General features: G+C 46.9%; 1 protein-coding gene across 4 annotated transcripts in view; it reads right to left on the bottom strand.

Moving 5' to 3' along the window:
- The window catches only part of PRDM11 (PR/SET domain 11), a 54094-nt gene that overhangs the window by 13172 nt on the left and 22000 nt on the right, over positions 1-18922 (bottom strand). For 3 of the 4 annotated variants that reach the window (XM_063398375.1, XM_063398373.1, XM_063398376.1), the window contains exons 2-5: positions 15187-15305; positions 14720-14823; positions 13582-13844; positions 12714-12781 (exon numbers count right to left, since the gene is read on the bottom strand). In XM_063398375.1, coding sequence (XP_063254445.1) covers positions 12714-12781; positions 13582-13844; positions 14720-14823; positions 15187-15302 — 551 coding nt within the window. In that variant the 5' untranslated portion in view covers positions 15303-15305. Of the gene's footprint in view, positions 1-1995; positions 5234-6876; positions 7290-12713; positions 12782-13581; positions 13845-14719; positions 14824-15186; positions 15306-18922 lie in introns of those variants that run through there. The other variant, XM_063398378.1, reaches the window with a different exon arrangement.

Raw genomic sequence — 18922 nt, 5'->3', positions numbered from 1 at the left:
TTCCTAGCACCAGCTAAGGAGAGACCCTGTCTCTACATCCCACTGTCCACAATGGATCTGTGAAGATTTACTAACCTAAAGTCATTCAGAGATCCTTAATACAACATACATGACCTGTACATCCACAGCCAGTGGTGCCGAGGAATTCATGCAGCAGTGGGAGGATGGTCCACTGCATTTTCAGCAAACTGCATTTGACAGTGAGATGTAGAAAATACAACTTTGAATAGGAGCTATTCTCACCGGGGCCCACTTTTATTATGCAGTATTTTGTTACATGAGCATGAGCTTGTTCTGTTCACTGGTCTCTTTTTGCCTCTACAGCCCTGCACAATTCTGCCCGAGTATCCTTCAGCTCTGGCTCTGGCCACCTCCCAGCAGGGAGCTGGGAGGAGTGTGCAGGCTGGAGGGCATGAGCTGCAGCACTGCTGCAACACTGCAGCAAATGCTGCCTGGCTGCTCATCCAGCCTCCTGCAGCCACTGGCACAGCCAGTCTCATCAGGAGCCCCGAGCAGAGAGTTCTGGGATAATCCAGTCACAAACATGTTTCTTCACAGCTACGCCCAACCAGCAAGTGGTTTACGCTCCTAGTGAGGAAGCTTTCCATCTGTGATACTTCCCTGAGGTAAGGTAAATGGGATGAGATCATCCACACAAAAACCCCCCGATTCTGAACCAGTGCTGCCCAGCCCCAGGCTCCAATTTCCCCAGAAGGACAAAAGACACAGGTTACAAAGGACTGCATAAACCCCACATTCCAACCGTTGGTCTGAGACATTTAGTGCCCCTGCACACCACAGCTGAGAGGCAGATGCTTTCCAAGGATGGAGAAAGTCATTCCACAAAAGGGCAGCCAGCTTGGTGAACCAGGGGCACAAACTATATGCTGAGGAGAGACCGCATGATCTGCCTTCACTGACATACATTCCAAGCCTAAAGTGCTCACATCCTGAACAACCTAATCCTTCTTGCAAAGGCTGCAGAGTGCCCTGTCCGCCTCCCAAAGCCAAATACTCCATTTGGATTGTACTTTGGTTTGGACACTCAGGACAGGCATGGTTAGGCTGACCCAAGCACTGCACTAATGGGCAAAGCCTTGCTTGCAAAGCAGGTTTCCCAAGGGCCTGTGATTCCAGAGGAGGAGCAGTCATACTGCTCCTGCGGCAGACCCAGACACCCCCAGCTGCACCTGGTCCTGCAGAGAGGCATTACCACCAGCCTCAAACCCATCATTTCATGTCCTGTCTAGTCCTTGGGACAGGCCAGCCTCCAGAACACCACAGATCCTGACCAGGCTACTCAGGACCAGACATCACACCAATGGAGATCACCTCTGACCCATCTGCAGCTATTGGGGCTGGGATCAACCCCACAGCTGGCAGAGTCACAGCTCCTTGCTCTGCAGGACCACCTTTCCCACAGACTCTCTAGCTAGCAGCAAATAAAAATCATAGTTTCATTTTTCCAAAGCCCCAGCCCACTCAGGACACCAAATTCCCAAGTTTTGGGATGGCCAAGTGAGCATGCCCAGAAAAATGTCAAGGTATTTTTCTGCAGCTGGGATCATTCCTCCCCAGGAGGGGAACAGAGCCTCTGGTGAGGATCCAGAAGAGACGGTGAAGAGGGAGGAGACCTCCGCAGCTGGAGGGAGGCTCAAGCTTCTCCCCTTCTCTCCACTATCGCCCTGGACTTGTCTCATGGCTCCCTGCTGCCCCCGCCATAGCTCACCCTCCAGCTGGCCTCAGCGGTGATGCTATGCTCCAGTGACACCCAGCCAGGGCAGAGCACTGCAGGGAAAGGCCACTGGCCTTTCCCAAACCAACTTCAGGCACAGAGCCAGGGCAGGAGATCCCATGCAAGAGAGCAGCCACCAGCCCAGGCTGATGCCATCGATGCCATACCTGTAAACCCTGCCTCAGTGCTCTGATGCCAAGTGTCTCCAGGAGACCCACATCTGTGACAGGCTTGTTACCAGCTCAGGCAAAAATTGTGGAGAGAAACAAATGACGCAACAGCATCTGTGTTAAAAGTGTTATATATTTATTGCATTCTTAACAAAAATACTTTTAAAGAGAGACTTTTTTTCAGCATGTACAAGACATGGCGATACTGGGGTTGAGCACAGCAGTTTGCTTTGACACAGACACTTCAACAGCCAGTTAACATGATAGGTGCAGGAAGAATTATCCTTTGTGAGCCAATACAGAAAAGCCACTCCACCGAGGGGTCTACACAGGGCAGGAGATACGTCCCTAGATCTGGGCCAATCTGTAATAGTCCACAGAGGAAACTAGGGGAGACAGCAGGCAGTTTATAGTAAAAGGTCCTTTCTTCTGACCAGTGCCCAGCCTCTGGGGATTTGCATCGAGAGCCGTACATCCTGGATTAGAGGATTTTCTCTCTAAATAAATCTGTGTAGGCCAACTGATGGCAGCAATGATGCCAACTCCGTCCAGTGCCCAGCACCTGCAGGAGTCTCCTCCTTTGCAGACCTGAGGACTCCCAGAAGAGATCCCCCTGGACAACATCAGAGGAGCTAATCTTACCACTATATCCATGGGAGGACATCAGTAGAGACCATGTATTATAAAAATATAAAATACTAACATTAATATGTAGCAGCAGCACTATATTGACTCAGAAAGTCTTTAACACATATCACCCTTTTTTCAGCTCCTTCTGATACATAAATTAGATCCACTTCTGCCACATTTCCCAATCTCACCTTCATCTGAAGAGACTGTGACTTTTTCAGAATACAAATGTTTCAACAGAAGTAAAAGGACATCCTCAGTGGAAGGTGAGCAAATTCTGCCCTGACCTGGCATCAGCACTAAAAGGAATGTCCTCTGCATGAAACCAGTTGGGTCATTCCTCAGAAATGAGGCTTTTTTCCTCACCAGACCACTATTTCCTTGAGCAATCTTTTATTGCACCACTAAAAATAAATTAATTGAATTAGAATTACAGAACATCTTAAAAAAAAAAAAAAAAAAAGAAAAGCATGTCATGAATGCCTGACACAGCAGATATACAACCAGCTTTCCAGGGAAGAAGCTAGTGCACTGTACTTTCAAAGGAGAGGCCAGACAGGTCAAAGATGATCCTTGAAGGCCACACACAACAAGCCATCCTTCGGCTACACCGTGCTGCCTATGTTCAATTCCATGGAAGTTTCTGTAACTTCTTTGCCAAGTCTGTAGCCCTGCCACAGCACGATGACTCACACTCATATTAACTGGAATAGTTTCTTGCAACCAACCTCCAAATACAATAGGACAGCCTGGAGAGCACAGTGTGCTGTGTGGTTAACACCTTGACCTTTTTCCCTGCTGAAGCTTATCAGGATAATGGTCTGGGTTTTTCCAGAGATGGTGGCAGCATGCTAGATGCAGGGGTGCAAATTAAGGATAAAACAGATATTATAAAAGAGCTACCACATACATTATCACCACCTGAAGTGACAGTATTAAAGCCTAGTTCCAGAATCAGTGTTGTACATGGGAACATCATACAGCTTTAGAGCAATTCCAATGTTGTAACACAGCTCTTTCTTGCATCTATATGGGGAAAGAAAGCACTATAAAACAAATGTGTCTAAGATTTTAACCTATGTAGCTGTGAATTTAGACTGTAAACTCTTCATGACAGGAGAACATAGTACAGATCCCACCCTAAATAAAACTAAGTGCAAAGTAACTGTACCAAAGCTAACAGAATTACAGGAAAACAAAACCAAACTGGCTTGAGGTCAGAAGCAGGCCCTACATCTTTTCTGGTTTCTCTCCCACATTTTGAAGGGGTGAGGTGGTTCAGAACTGAAGATTTGACAACATGCGAGAAAATAATATGATACAATTATGTTAAAATGTTGTCATACGATGAAGTAATTGTATTTGAACTGCAATTGTGAAAGGTAGGGGTTTCAGACTGGAGCAAACAAAAGTTGAACTCTAACACAAGTGCATGTGGCACTGCAGGATTCAGGCCTTTGCAACCCTTTCCAGCAGTCTAAAACCCCATGGTGCTCAGACCTGTCCTCAGAATCATGCCTTCTTCGCTTCCCTGCACAAGCTCTGCTTTTACACTCCTCTCCCCAAAGCTGTGTGTAAGTCACAGTAAGCCCCAGATAGCCCACTATTGCTGAATAAAAGATAAAATCAACAATAATAAGAGTTTTGAGTCATAAGGCTGTATTTCTGCACATACTGCATATACTAATATTCAGGAAGATGATGGGAATGCAGTAGTAGGATAAATTGATGAGTTGATTGCAAAGGGATCTCTGCAGCATGCTGTTTCAGTAAATAATATTTCACAGGCATGGGAAGAGATCCAGATAATTTCTATTTAATCTCTTCGTTTATACAGCATGTAAAACATGGGGAAGCCCGTGAAAACTCTACAAACCCAAAGATGTCCTACATTCCAAGCTCTACAATATTTGAGATTCCTCTTTGCCATTGTAGAGGGCCAGTTCTACAATTAGCTGCCATATTCATACTGCTCTGTTAGCCAGCAGGGGGATGGATGGGTTGGGTCAGTTGTTGACCTTCCCCACAGAACACTGATTACACATGGAGAAGCCATGTGAACATGCAGCAGCTCAGGAAGGGGCATCCTTCTTTACTTTATATGATACAGACTAAAAATGATGTTTTCTTTTTCGTGACCTGGTGGCCCGTGCAGGAGTCGCCCATTTTAGAGAGTTTTGGTCAGACTCTGCACTGGGCTCAGGGGGCTGTTTAGAGCAAGCTGCTTGCAGACAGGCCCCTGGCACGACACTAGGATCCTGTACCCTTTGGAAAGCCCGGAGCCCATCCCGTATTTCTGTCAGTGTCTGACACATCTGGCTGACCTGGTGGGTGAGGTCAGCCAGGCTCTGGCTGACGGCATGCATGCTATGGGCCATGTCCCTGTGAGCGGCCACCAGCTCCCGGCAGAAGTGCCTGAACAGGTCTGTTTGCTGTGCATGGGAATGGAGAAGCTGGCGATCGAAGCTGGAGAGGGGCGGGCTCCTGCTGCGGGGGTGCGGGGGTCTGCAGGCCGAGGTGGCGCGTGGGGATGGACAGTGCAGTTCCTGCCTTTGCCTGGCAGCTTCCGAGGGCTCTGCTGAGGAGGAAGCACCCAGGAAGGAGGGCCTGGAGAACGGAGTGACACCTGCACCAGCCCTCTGCAGCGAAGTGAAGTGGTGCTCCTGAGAAGTGCCTGGCATCTCTTCATCTTCATCAGCTTAAACAGAAGAGGAAGCACGAATTATTACTGTGAAATCCCTCCCAACACTGGCTTCTGTTTCAGGGTATCTCAAAGAACATAGAAAAAGGTTTTCCCCACCCCCTAGTCTGCTAGTTCAGACAAGCCTGTAGCTTCTGATGCTTAACTCAACATGCAAGTGCTGCAATGTTAGCATCTGGGTGACAAGCTTAGCCATGAGAAACCTGAGAGTCGGTGAACCCAAGCTATTGTGCTATTCTGTACAGAGCACTGGTCATTACTAGAATATGAATCCATTTCAAACAGTAGCAATGGCTTCATGACTTCTCTTCCTCAAACCCATAGGTAGCTAGCACAAATATTCTGGAGGGACACAGACTCCTCATGGAAGAATCCTGCTCCCCTGTCATTTCGTACATCCTCTGCACTGAGAAGAGCATAGTTGTATTTTCTGCTCTCAGTGTGTTCCGCAAAGCCACTGCGTGGCTTGGCATCACTAAGACAACCAGGCGGTCAGACACAGCAGCAACAGGACCCTATGTTAATCAGGCAAATACACTTGATGCAAAATCAAAACTAAAGCAAAATGCCAGGGGAAAATTCTCATTAGTCTGATAAATATCTAGTGATCTGCCAGTTCACAGGTACAGGCATGTGAAGAGTAAGAAGAGACAAGGTTTCACTTGGTGCAGCTGCCCACTATTTCCTTGCATAACCTGTATTCTTTTTACCTCTGAAATAGTGCAACTGGCTTCCAAGATAGATGCAAAGAATGACCAAGTCCCACCTTGTCAGTTCTGGAAGATTTTGTCCTTGCTTTCTCACTAAAAACTTCAGATATGAGATCAGACCTAGTGTGGTAGGACAGTGCCACCCATGAGGTGTTAGTTGACTCACTTCCCAAGCAGTGATCACCTCCTTCTCTTCTTTGTATCCTTAAAAGCTCACAAACAAGAAGCTGAACCTCCACGAAAGAAAACTGTGTAAAAAACGATGGAAAGAATCTGCACAAAGCAGCTTACAGTGCTTTAAACAGTGGTTTAATACTGGAAAGTGTCTGAGAATTGTAGCGTAAGAAGATTAACTTCAAAAGCAGGGCCAGCAGTTTCTTTAAAACCAATGAAGAAGGAGCCATTATTGTCTACCTTTTTCACAGTGTTCATGCTGATCCTTCAGACCACTACTGAGAAATCATTGGTGGCCCAACCTCAGCAATGAACACCAGCAATCTCTGAGACCTCCAAAGCCCTCTTAGAAGCGATCCACTGGTGACAGGCAGATGCCTCTCAGTTTGGTAGCACTGCTGTTTTATCAGGGCAAAGATCTCCTAATTCTGTACAAGCACTTTTTCTAGAGACTGGAGGCAGTCATACTTCAACTACAGATGCTCCCCTCACCCGTAGGATTAATTCATACTTCTAATCCATTATCTAGCCTCAGATGACAGTACAGAAAAGAACTAGATAAACAGATGAAAATGATCTTAACTTGGAAATAATCCATCTCAACAGTCCACAACCACCTGAGCAGAAACCAACCACAGCAGAAAGACCTGTCATGACAGGCAACCCAGCCATCTCACACAACACACAATGCTCTTCTGGTGTCAAACTGAGATATGCAAGCATAAGAGCAAGAGGTGTTAAGGCAGGGATACTTACAGCTCGCTGATGGGCTGGCAGCCAGGTCCAGATCCGCTCTCGGGCAGCCGTGCCTCTGGTGCGACGAATGCAGCGCCGACTCGATGGCTCTCTCGCGGGCAGTCAGCACAAGGGCCGAGGGCCGCCCCGCCCTGCCGGGGCTGGACAGGGACTTCTGCATGAACGCCAGCTTGTCCTTGGTCCTTCTCTTCATGTCATCCCATCTGTGCTTAATGTCTTTTACAGACCTGGGGACCTGGCTGACTGATGTGATCTGCCTGGCTATGCCTTCCCAGATCTTGTCCCTGTCAGCATGGGACAGACGCATTGTCTCCCTCCCAAACAGCATGGCTTCATTTCGGGTCACCTCAGTGACAAGAATGTCCAGTTCTTCCTTGGAAAACTTGGGCTTCCTCTTTCGCTCAGCCATGTTCCTTGGGTTGAACATCCCGCAAAGCATAATTGGGTAAAAGGAAATCAGCGCAAAGCAAGCCCCTGCATCCAACCGCTTGGCCAGTGCAGTACTGGGACAGAGGAGTTTGGTGGGATCCAGCTCCCCTGACCCACAACAACCTCTCACCAGGAAAAGACAGCTGTTTTGTCTTTAGAAGGCAATTTTCAAGCTTAAGAAAAAAAAAACAAACAACCAAGCAACACTTGTGTAAAGGAGCCTTCTCAGCTTTAAAGTTAAAATTAAATTTTACACATCGTCCGATGCCCTGACTTACATACGAGATTTTCAGTTCAGCCTCACATCACTTGCCACAGTTTGTGCACAGAAAAAATTGTGAGAACTCGCAATCATAGCAGTGAATTAGCTTCTAATGTGACACTGCTTGAAACGTAGAGGAAATTTAGAGGTCTGAAACATTTCTCATTGTTCTACCTGGCACAACATGCAATAGAAACTTTTACACCACCCTTTCTGTTACAACTTGCAGGATGTCATGAAAAGGCTATATCAAACTGGACTCTTCTTCATGTAGGTAGCTTTTGACTAGACTGGTGTGCAATTTCTGCAACTCTCTTTCCCTAAGGAAAGATCTCTTTTTTCAGCATTGAGGTACTCTATATCCAGCATTTGCCTGCTTCACAGCAAGCTCTTGTTTCACCCAGAAATGACTGGCATTTCCCATTGTTCTCAAAAGGAATGAGGCCACCCACTTGGTTTTCCTGGCTAGGCTTTCCCTCGCTGTCACTGACACGAGCCTGCACTCATTTTCTGGTGCTTCAAATGAACAACTTGTAGCCTCAGCCCATTGAGAAAAAGAGGCAGCCATCCTGAGAACAAGCAGTTTTGTCCAAAGGGGGTGTGTGTTAATTCCTCCAGCCACAGTCAAAGAAAACTACAAAAATAAACAAAACATTAGTCCTAACTGTGTTTTGTTATTGGGGGAAAAAAAAAAAAAAAAAAAAAAAAAAAAAAAAAAAAAAAAAAAAAGAAGGCAGTAGAAGTATTCAATAAGGAAGGAGAAAACAGACTGTCTGAACCTACACAAAGGCGCTGACCCATGTCATTCTAATTCCTTCCTAGTGCCATTAACACTGTTGTTTAATCAATCTCACTGACACTGCTCCCTGCCAATGGGGCAAGTGTCAGTTTGACTAAAGCTGGAAAACCAGGAGGAAAAGCTGCTCAAATCCAGGCCACATCTGTGGGGACCTAAGTACACAGATGTATTTCATGGGAACAAACATAAATGAATGCTTGAGATACTGTCTTGGTGGAGCTTCATTTATAGAGAGAAAGAAGGAACGTTTAGAGGAGATGGTAATGAAATGATGGAGAGCCAGCAAAGCACCTGTTACCCTGAATCTCAAAAAACCCCAACAAAAATCTCAGCAAACTTAAAAGGAAAAAAGAGTTCTCCCAGCTGAACATGAGAAGAAAGGAAAAGGCTGCACAAAACATTGAGCGAGGGAACAGTTTGACTTTTGTTGCATTCAGCAGAACTGGGCTTGGTGTATGTCCCAGTCAGGTATGCAGGACTGCACAGTATCATCGATGCCTCCATGAGGTGGCAACAAACCGCCACTGACAAGCTGCTCTGGTGAAAAAGAGTAACAGTACTCTGCAAAGTGCTCTGTAACAGAATTCTGCAAAGTGCTCTGGGTAGGGGTGAACTTGCAGAAGTGAACAGCGCTCTCCAGCACCACGGTGTCCCAAAACCTGGTGCTCCCTCTTCTCTGCCAAGCTCACAGCTGCTGTCACCAGAAAAGCTGCATCAATGGGGAATCAGAGCCCTGTTTGCTCTTCCCAGACAGGATATCCCATCAAGTGCACTTAGGACGGCTTATGGTAGTTCTGGATATTCAGATTTCTGTGTTTCCACTCATATCCTCCAGCATGACTTGGGTCAAAACAATCTAACTTACATATTCCAACAGCAAACTTGCCACACATTGAGTAATGAGCTGTGGCCAGTTTTAATCACAAATCCAATTAACGTTAGGTTCCTAGCAGGCACATCAACCTCTTCCTTATAAAAATGCAGACAGTATTACCATCAGAGGGATCTTTTTTCCTCTAGCATGCCATATGTCCCTAGAGGCAGTCACTGATATTTACAAGTGATGCCATGAGGGTTTTAGCAAGCTGCAGAGCAGCCCCAGCTGTGAGGCTGTGAATTCACACCTCAGCCCAGATCAATCTGAAAGTGCAAGACACATTGAACATTGGGCACTTAATGATTACCCCACAAAAATAACAATCAACTCCACCTGGCATCTAAGAAACAAGCATGTAATTTTTCCCAGAGCTTTGCAGTAGTTTTTGGTTTGGCTTTCTGTTTTTGTAAGGATCACAGTTCCACAGTAATTTAGGAACCCTTTGCTCTGCATAAATTTGACTCTGTAATAGAAAACATTTGCTCCACTTTCTCCAAGGTAGGAGAAATCAGTTTATGACGTTCAACAAAATGACACTCATAGGCTGGTGGTTTTTACTCATCCTGAACACAAGGGCAGTCACAGACTGTTTTTTAAATGCTTATTTTTAAAAAGTCCTGTAAAGTTGAAACAGCAGCTCCGCATTAAAAGATCTACTAGTCAAAGTTGATCCTGCTTTAAGAAGGCTATTGGGACCTTTGACCAGAGCTCCCTTCCAAGCTCCACTATTGTATGAAAATCAAATCAGAGGTGCCTCCATTATAAGGAGATAAAGGAAGATTTACAGGACAGTCTGGCTTCCCATGATAGCTGTTATTACATTGGGAGAGGAAAGGGGGCAGAAAGGAAGGCAAAGGAGAAAGCAATGAGAAAGTGTGCTTCAGCCTTTTCACACTGGCTAAGGCAAAGGATGAATTTATACTGTGCCAAAAGCCTAAGAATTCAGGTACTCACATGTAAGAAGGGTTACAGACTATAACTGCTCAAAACATCCTGGAAACCCCAAACATGAGGCATTACACTTCAACAGTTCAGTTAGGCACCACCAGTTTCTATCCTACATCTTGTTCTGGGCCAAGTAATACATTCCACAGAAGGATGGACTTTCTGAATTATTTTCAGTTTTTTGTCAGATCTTTACTTTTAGAGGACACCAACTGAATAAGAGAATTTCCTCAGAAGCTACCAAATGGATGGAAAATTACTTGCTGCAATCCATGGCAATCAGCCCCCAGAAAAATAAAAACAGAGGAAGATGTTTGCATACGTTGAAGTCACAGAGTTTCATGAAGTATTGCAAACAGCAGGGCTTTACTCTGCACAGAGATGAAGAATGCATTAGCCATGTGCCAGCAGCCAGCTTAGGAGAACATGCTCCCAGCATCGGGAGTTTGTCTTGACTGACTAACTGATGAGGAAAAGGGCAAGGGGATGTTACCATCATCATGCCATCTGCTGCACTTGTTACACCTTCCTCCCTGTCATCCACTGCCTTGGGTAAACAGGCACTTGAAATTAAACCAGCAAGTGCTGTGGTGTACATATTGTCCTTGGGCAACATGCAAATGGACTCAGATGTGGTATTCAAACAACAAAAACAATAGCCAGATCTACAAGAAGAGAGAGGAGTCAGCCCAAGCTGCCCTCCCCATGCCATACCCACCTACCCAGAAGGTGAGTAGATCTGCTTTGCAAAGCACTCCATCTGTGAGTGATAGCAAAGAGCACCATCTGAAAAACAAAAAGAGCGCTGTCTACAGCGTCCTGAAAGTCAAGTGTGGTTTCTGTGTGTGATCTCAGTGTCAGGATGTTCTAGCAAAGAATACTGAGCACAGCTTAGTCTAAAAGGTGCTAACAAACAAGATCAGGGCTTTTTGAGGACTTCTGTTGCCACTTGAACTGTCAGTCAGACTCTACATAATCCTACTGGTTATAAGCACTTTCCAAGAGTAAAATCAGAAAGGTCAGTAAGACTGGTATAGCCTGCAGAGAGCCTTTGATACTCCCTTCCCATGAGGGGTCACAAACATCCCCTTTCCACAAAGCCACAACCTTCATGCCTTTCAAGGCTGTACACAAGGGCCCTGACCACACTCATACTGAGACTGAACCATGGCAAATACAAGTTTAGGCAAGAATATCCTGCTCTTTGGTGTTAGAACCACTAGCGGTGGCCATTTAAATCCAGACAACAAGCTTATGTTCACACCAGTTAGGAAGAAGAGCTCATCATAGAATTTTGCTTTCCAAGACTCTATTTTGCCCCAGCTTTACTGTCACGCAGATCACAAAGACCCAGATCTATGTAGATTTTTGAACTTTGCATTCTTTACTTCTACATATATGTCTGCCTACCTATCTCTTCACTGTACCACTGCTTCTTTTTGAAGTGACAACTCCAGCCTCAGCCCTGTTTAGGATTTTACCTCAGCCAGCAGTGAACAACTGTAACAGCTGGAATCCTTACAGAAAAATGAAATCCTTTGCTGAACTTTATGAACACAAATGTCAGAACAGCTGCTATCCATCACAGGCTGAAATGGCCAAAAGTGGTGAAACCAGATACAACCAATCTTGCATTTACCTGTAATTCATGCTTTTTAGTCCCTTAACGAGGAACTGAAAACGCTAGACATCCAGGCCAACAAAGCAGGTAATCCTACGCTGCTTTGCTCTAGTAGGAAACGCCTTTGTGACCATGACCGCTTCCAGAGCTCCCCACAGAAGCAGCACTGCCCTGACGGGCCTCACCGTGCAGCAGTGCCCGGCTCTGGTGACTGGCCACACGAAGGAGGCCCCGGTGGCCCACGTCTCGCAGGCACATGCCAATCCTTGCGCTGCTGTCCCTCGGTCACAGGCGGTCCCCTGCCGCCGCAGCAGAGCCAGCAGAGGGAGCGCACGCACAGCGCCAGCGCTGCCTTCAGCCGCCCAGCTCGCCCTGCTCCTCTCTCCTGGCACAGGACAGCTGGCACTGCCAACAGCCAGCCAGCACACAGCTGGCTCAAGTGAAGCCCAGAAAGAAAGCAAAACATAGCACCTCTGCTAGTATCTGGCAAATGAGTAGGGACAAAAAAACCCCAAACAGAATCAAATGCTACCTTGGGGGGTAGTGCAAAGCAGTTTGCAAATACTGAAACGTAACATAAAAGGAATGAGTAAAAAAAATGGAGCGAGACCTGTCAGCGCTTGTAAGAGTGGATAAATAGGATCATCTTTAACATTTATCCTCATTCCAGAAAACAGCGATCCTCCAAAAGACATCCTTGTCTTTTTTTTTGACCTTTTCTTTAACTCTGATGCCAAAGATACTCATTACAATAAATACTGAAAGAGTACAAGCACACCATTTGCAAAATGGGTGGTGACATTTTGGTTTGGTTTTCCAACACACAGAACAATAAGGAGTATTTGATGGGCTGTCTCTGGAAGACAGAGTCCCAAAAGGGAAGGCAGAAGAGAACTGGACTCACCTCATCCAGTTTGCTTTGGTTTCATCTGTCCCATCAATGGATTTGTAGCGGTTGTTCTTATCAACGATCTGTGGAACAAGAGAATTGATGCAGCACATCAACCAGCTGGTCCAGGCAGGAGAAGGTCTATGAATCTCAAATCACTGCTTCAGTTCTAGCCTCAAGTCATGGTGTGAAAGTATGTTGTGAATCTCAGCTCTCCCAGTACTACAGGCTGCTGACCTGGAGTGCACAGAGGCTACTCTGAACTGACTGAGAGGCATTTTTGTAAGTACAAATATCTGTAACTATGGATGCAGCTGACAAAATCATTAACAATCCTGGGATATAAAAGATTAACCTCCCTTTCGGGACAGGGCTGAGATACACATTTATTTTACAGACAGGAAAGTTTGAGGAGCATTTCCTATCAGCAGCTCTCAATTTTTCCCAAATAATAACTCAAATCCTACATTTCAACTCTCATAATAATTAACATGTATTGATCCAGTGATCTCTCTATCTCATATGATAACCAAGTCCTGTAGTATGAGGGGAAAAAGGTTTTGGTGCTGGAATCTGCATATAGATCAGTTCCTGATGGACTAGATCTTTTTTCTGGCCTCTTGGCCACCTCCCCTGCTCAGGAAGGCTGGGAGGGAGCGCTAGAGGCCCATGAGACAGCTCTGCAATCTCTAGATCATCTATCTATACCCTTAAGCTGCTAATATTTATAGCAGGTTGATGCTGATGTAGTGCCCATGTAGCCAGCAGAAGAGCTTCAGAGAAGGGGGAAGATGGCTAAGGTTGGGCTCCACAAGCCCGTGACTCCCCCAGCTCTGCCCTGCATGGCTGAGGGGTCACTTAGTTGGGGAAACTTGTCACTCACCAGCCACGAGAAGAATCCTGCAGACCTGTCCTGGCTAGAGATCTGCCCCTCATACGGCCCAAAGATGTGACCTTTGGGGATCACCTCGTTCATACAGCGCACGTCGTTCTCCCCGCTGGGCTCTTTAACCACCTCCATTCCAGGCGGGATGGTCAGCGCTGCCCGGTCGGGAATGCCAATGGGCACTGGGGTGTCAGACACGAACACTGGGGGCCCATGGTTTGGACACTCATCCACAAAGTACTCCTGGCAGGACTCACAGACTGCGGATGTGAAGGGAACAGGGGTTAGGTAGGGCAGACACGATGCACATGATGCACAGAACTGAGGACAGATCCCTGTCCTCTCACTGGCCCAGCTGAGCCCCTTCCCAGACTACAGCCTGCACACACACAGATGCTCCACTGGCTGCACCCTTGTTCTGCCACGCCTTCAGCAAGTGCTCTGCTCCAGCCCACACCTGCCCTACCTGACCTTTCCCCTGCACCCGCGTGAGCCCTGGTGCCCTGCATGTATTTGCCACTGATGGCTGAAAACACAGAAAGGCCCTGTCACAACCTGGAGAGACAGAGACTGAGGCATCCCTGAACATCCCTGGTTAGCAACAAGTCCTCCAGCCAAAAGGTTTGATTCCCCACACACCAGATGAGAGCTAAAACAAGTACCCCTAAAACCAAATACCCTCATCATATAGCCTTCATTCTGTGCTTGGGAAACAGCATCACAGGCACCTGGCCTGTGTCCTGACAGAGATGCAGGTCTACCAGCTGATAATTCATAGGTATGCCAACATAAATGGTACCAGTTTTCTTTCCAGAATACAAGGCAAAGAGTTGTCATCTGCCCAATGCTCCCTTTGCAGTTTCTGAATTCAAGTAATTGGGTTTTCCAGACTCTCACAGTGTGCATTTTCACGTTTCCAGCTTGCTTTCGTCCTGCCTCCCTACTTCTGCCTAGCCCCTTCAAGGACAAGCTGGTTTTTGCAACAGTTTCCCTACCAACCATGCCAATCTTTGTAGGTGAGAATGCAAATTTATCCCTGGGTTTTTTCCCCCTGCTTCTTGCCCCCAACTGACAGGGAAGACCAAAGCCTACACAAGCAGCAGTGGTGCTTTTCCCTCGCTCACAAGACACTTACACCAGAAATCCACTTGTTGAAAGCTCTTGGTCATGATTACATCCCGTTTCCCTTTCAGTTTCTTGGGTTCCATCTCCATGGACTGTGGGTCAGGCCTTCCAGAGCTGAGGAGGGAACAACAGAAGGATGATGTTAACCTAGCAAGATGCTGGGACTGCACATAGAGAGAAGCTGAAGCAATGGGACCTGACTCCTTCAGTCCCACAATTGTAGCAGAGAAACAACTAAACTTGCCATCCAACCTGCCAAAAGTTGGTATATCAGATCCTTAAGGCTAAAGCACACAGCAGATAATGTCTTCAGCTAGAGTAGGTGACACCCTTGTCAAACACCCTAAGCCAGACCTCACAAGAAAGAACTTTAATAACTTCCAGAAGCTCAAGTATATTACTCAAAACCACCTTTAAGCTGGGAGGTAGGTGGAGAGAAGGGGCTACAGTATATCAGACCAAAGCTCGGCCACATACCAAGGCTGTCCATACTCCTGGTCCCGGTGTGGAGAGCAGGTCTCTGTTTTTATTGTCACCATCTCCCCTAAGGAAGCCTGGGTCTGGATCAAACAGTCCTTCAAGTTCTCACTCATGTTCTGAAAAAGAATGAAGGAAGGGAGTAGAAATATGAGTAGCAGAGAAATTACAGCCTTGCTCCCCCAGGCACCACAGCCTGCTCCCCCAGGCCGGGATGCAGCCAGCAGATCAGGCTCCCTTCTGGCACCAAGAGTCGCCATCCCACATCAGATCACCCACATGTGCATGTGGAAACCTCTTCCTGCACTGGGGAGGGAACAGCAGTTCAGCTTCAGGGCAGGTGAAGGGCGTGAGACACCACAGAGCAACCTGAGGATGGAGAATCTGAAGTATGCTTCACAGAGCCCATTAAAAACACACACGGGATTTCCAACTGCACATGGAATTTTAGAGTGAAGGGTGGTATGTTCAGGGAACATGGAGCACTACTGCCTCAGAGCAAGTCTTTGGGGGCAGAAGGACAAGAAAGAGGAATGCAGACTGGGGCATTAAACCAGGATCTGCCTACAAACCTTTCATATGCCAGTCTCCATGTGGGAACAGAGTACAGCGTACTACACCCCTGCAGGTAGAGCTTTCCGTGTGCTCTGGACACCTCTGACCAACAGGTAAGTGCCTACAGCACCCTTTGGGACTCCACACGATTGCACAAATCATGCTCGTGATCCTCCCTTGCCACAGCCAGAGCTGAGCCACCACCACCCTTCTGGCACGCAAGGCTGCCGTAGTGAAAATGCCTCTCCCTCTGCTCAACACAAGAGCCAGCAGGCACTTCACAGATTCATCAATCACTTAATGATGTTTAAGGACAGCATGCTCCAAAACAATAACACTTCCCTCCCCCTCCGTCATGGGGTGGTGGTGAAGAGAAAAATATAGATATGTCAAATGATAATAATTTGGAATGGATTTAATTTGAATTTTTGGAAGGGCCAACTAAGCATAAGAGCATCTCAGCTTGAGTAAAAGAATAAATTAGAGTGCTGCTCATCTTTCATTTGCATTCATCTCAGGGCTTCCTCTAAGGAATACAAACTATCTGCTCTCAGGTACCACACCAGATCAGACAGATTTCACAGCTGCTCCCCCCAAATTCCCTGTGCTGGCCCCTTCCACGACCAGGGCCCAATGACATGCTCTGTTATGCTGCATACTTGCAGTGCTGACAGAGGGGCCTCTGCAGGTCATCAGACCACTTCTGTCAGGCAAACTGGTGGAAGAGCCCATCCCCATCATGACTTGGCTCAGGGCGTTTTTAAATTCATGTTGTAATGTCACAAACCCCTGAAGACAGGAATTTTCTTATTCCACACATGCTTGTATGGGCCTGAACACCATGGAAGTCTGGTCTGCATTTCTGCCCTATTTACTGCAAGAAGGAATGCCATTCTCAACCTCTCTGGCTCCTCTTTGTGCCAGGGGACAAATGATTCATTTTTCCAATCGAACCTCTCACATGCCAATGTGCAGCCTGAAGGACATTTATCAAGCCTTTATCAAGGAGTGTTACTTCATACTATACAGTGCCCTGAAAGCAAGCCTCAGCGTAAGTACAACCAGACACACGCAAACACTTTTAAGCCTTTACAGGTTGTCCAAAACAAGCCATATTTTTGTTCAGAATTACCACAGCCATTCAGAAGGAAAGCGATAGTAATGCCAGAGAAGGGCTCATTATCTTGGCAGGCTGAGTCCCTTGTCTGCGCTCTCTGGAGCAAGAGGAAAGCTCTGCAGCCCTGTGCCCAGGCACCAGGCAGTGCTGCAATCAGGGCCTACCTGCCCTTCTCAGAGAAGAAAAACTCCTTTCCACAAAGTCTGCAGCAAAGCAGCTGAACAGGGAGAAAGCTTGGGGAGCAGGAAAATGTTCAAAGACAAGAAGAGATAGGTGCTGCCCCAAAGCTGGTTAGCTGTGGGGTCTGCCCTGACTCAGGAACGGTGGATGCTGGCTGTGGGGCAGATGCTCTAAGTCAGAACAATCATCTGTTCTGGAAGCCTGGCAGACAGGACACCTGGAGTTACAACACCATATCCCCCAATCAATCAGTAGGAAGAGATGCATACATTTGTTTCTGAAGATAAAATGACTTTTCTTTTCTCACTCTTCCCTCATGGAGTGTTATAGAGTGGGAGAAACCCTGTGATGACATAGCCTGACCTCCTGCCAAGGAAGGTCACTGTGCTTCCTTCGGTTCTGGTTAAACTGCTGCATAGCTCCAAACAAAGAGGGGGGAAAGAAGAAAGAAACACTGCACTTACTGTACACATGAACTCTGTGTATCACTGTATAGCACATTATGCAGCCCTCCCCTCTCCTGGTCCTCCCTGAACTCCCTCCAACTTATCAGCAGCATTCCTGTGCAGCACACTGGCAGGAGCAGCACCTTGCACCGAGATAAGGCCCTCCCTGCCCCTGCTCAGGACTGCCGTGTTTGTGTCCAAGTGCTGCATTTCCTTTCTGGTCACTGTGCCCAGCTGGGGCTCTGTTTCCAGCAAACCACCGTGCTGCTGTAAGAGCCCTTGTCCCTGCAGCAGTGCCCAGGCCACCACACATCCTGCCAGCCCTCCCACCTGCTCCCAGAGTGGGCGAGTGCTTTAAGAGGGCCACACAGCTCCTTGCTGTCTCACCCGGCACACACGCAGCCCAATCTCACCACTAACTCACCTCTTTTCATGACTTGCAACTTGGCCAGATTTTACATTGCCCACAAACATAATCCAAATTAGCTTTGTGCATTTTTTCCCCCAGGACACCAACAGTCTTAGAATCAAGAGAATAATTTAGGCTGCAAATGACCTTTAAGATCATCGTGTCCAACGTAAATCTAGCTCTGCCAACTCCACCACTATATCACCGAATCATTTAGGCTGGAAACAACCTTTAAAATCATCAAGTCCAACCATAAACTTGGCATTTCCAAGTCCACCACATATCCCTAAGTGCCACAGCTACATGTCTTTTAAATACCTCCCAAGGCTGGAGACTCAACTACTTCCCTGGACAATTTGTTCTAATGCTAGATAATTCTTTTGTAATATCTAATCTCAATTTACCCTGGTGCAACCTGAAGGCATTTCCTCTCATTCTATCCCTTGTTAATACAGAGAAGAGACCAATTTCTGCCTCTTGATTGGCATTGAGCCAAAAACCCAAAAATTCCCAGCTGAGGTTACTACACTACCAGCAATGAGGCTCCTTTTGTTGTCACACTGTGACCCTTTATTTAGTCAGGTCTCCTTTTATGCACTGATTCATAGAATGGCTTGAGTTGGAAGGGACCTTAAAGACCACCTAGTTCCAATCCCACTGCAGAGACAGCTTCCACTACACCAAGCTGCCCGAAGTACCATCCAATTTGGCCTTGAACATTTCCAGGGATGGGGCAGCCACAGCCTCTGTATTCCAGTGCCACAGACCCTCACAGTAAAGAGATTTTTTCTAATATCTAATCTAAATCTATATGCTTTCAGTTTAAAGCCATTCTCCCTTGTCCTATTGCCACAGGCCAGCTAAACAGTCTGTCCCCAGCTTTCTTAAAAGCTCGCTTCAAATATTGAAAGGCAGCAGTCAGGTCTCCCTGGAGCCTTCTCTTCTCCAGGCTGAACAATCCCCACTGTCTCAGCCTCTCTTACAGGAGAGGTGCTCCAGCCCTCTGATCACCTTCACGGCCCTGCCTAC

This window comes from Prinia subflava, chromosome 5 (assembly GCF_021018805.1).
Source record: "Prinia subflava isolate CZ2003 ecotype Zambia chromosome 5, Cam_Psub_1.2, whole genome shotgun sequence".
Lineage (NCBI taxonomy): Eukaryota > Metazoa > Chordata > Aves > Passeriformes > Cisticolidae > Prinia > Prinia subflava.
Note: the sequence above shows the minus strand (reverse complement) of the source record. Positions and strands in the feature narration are given on the sequence as shown.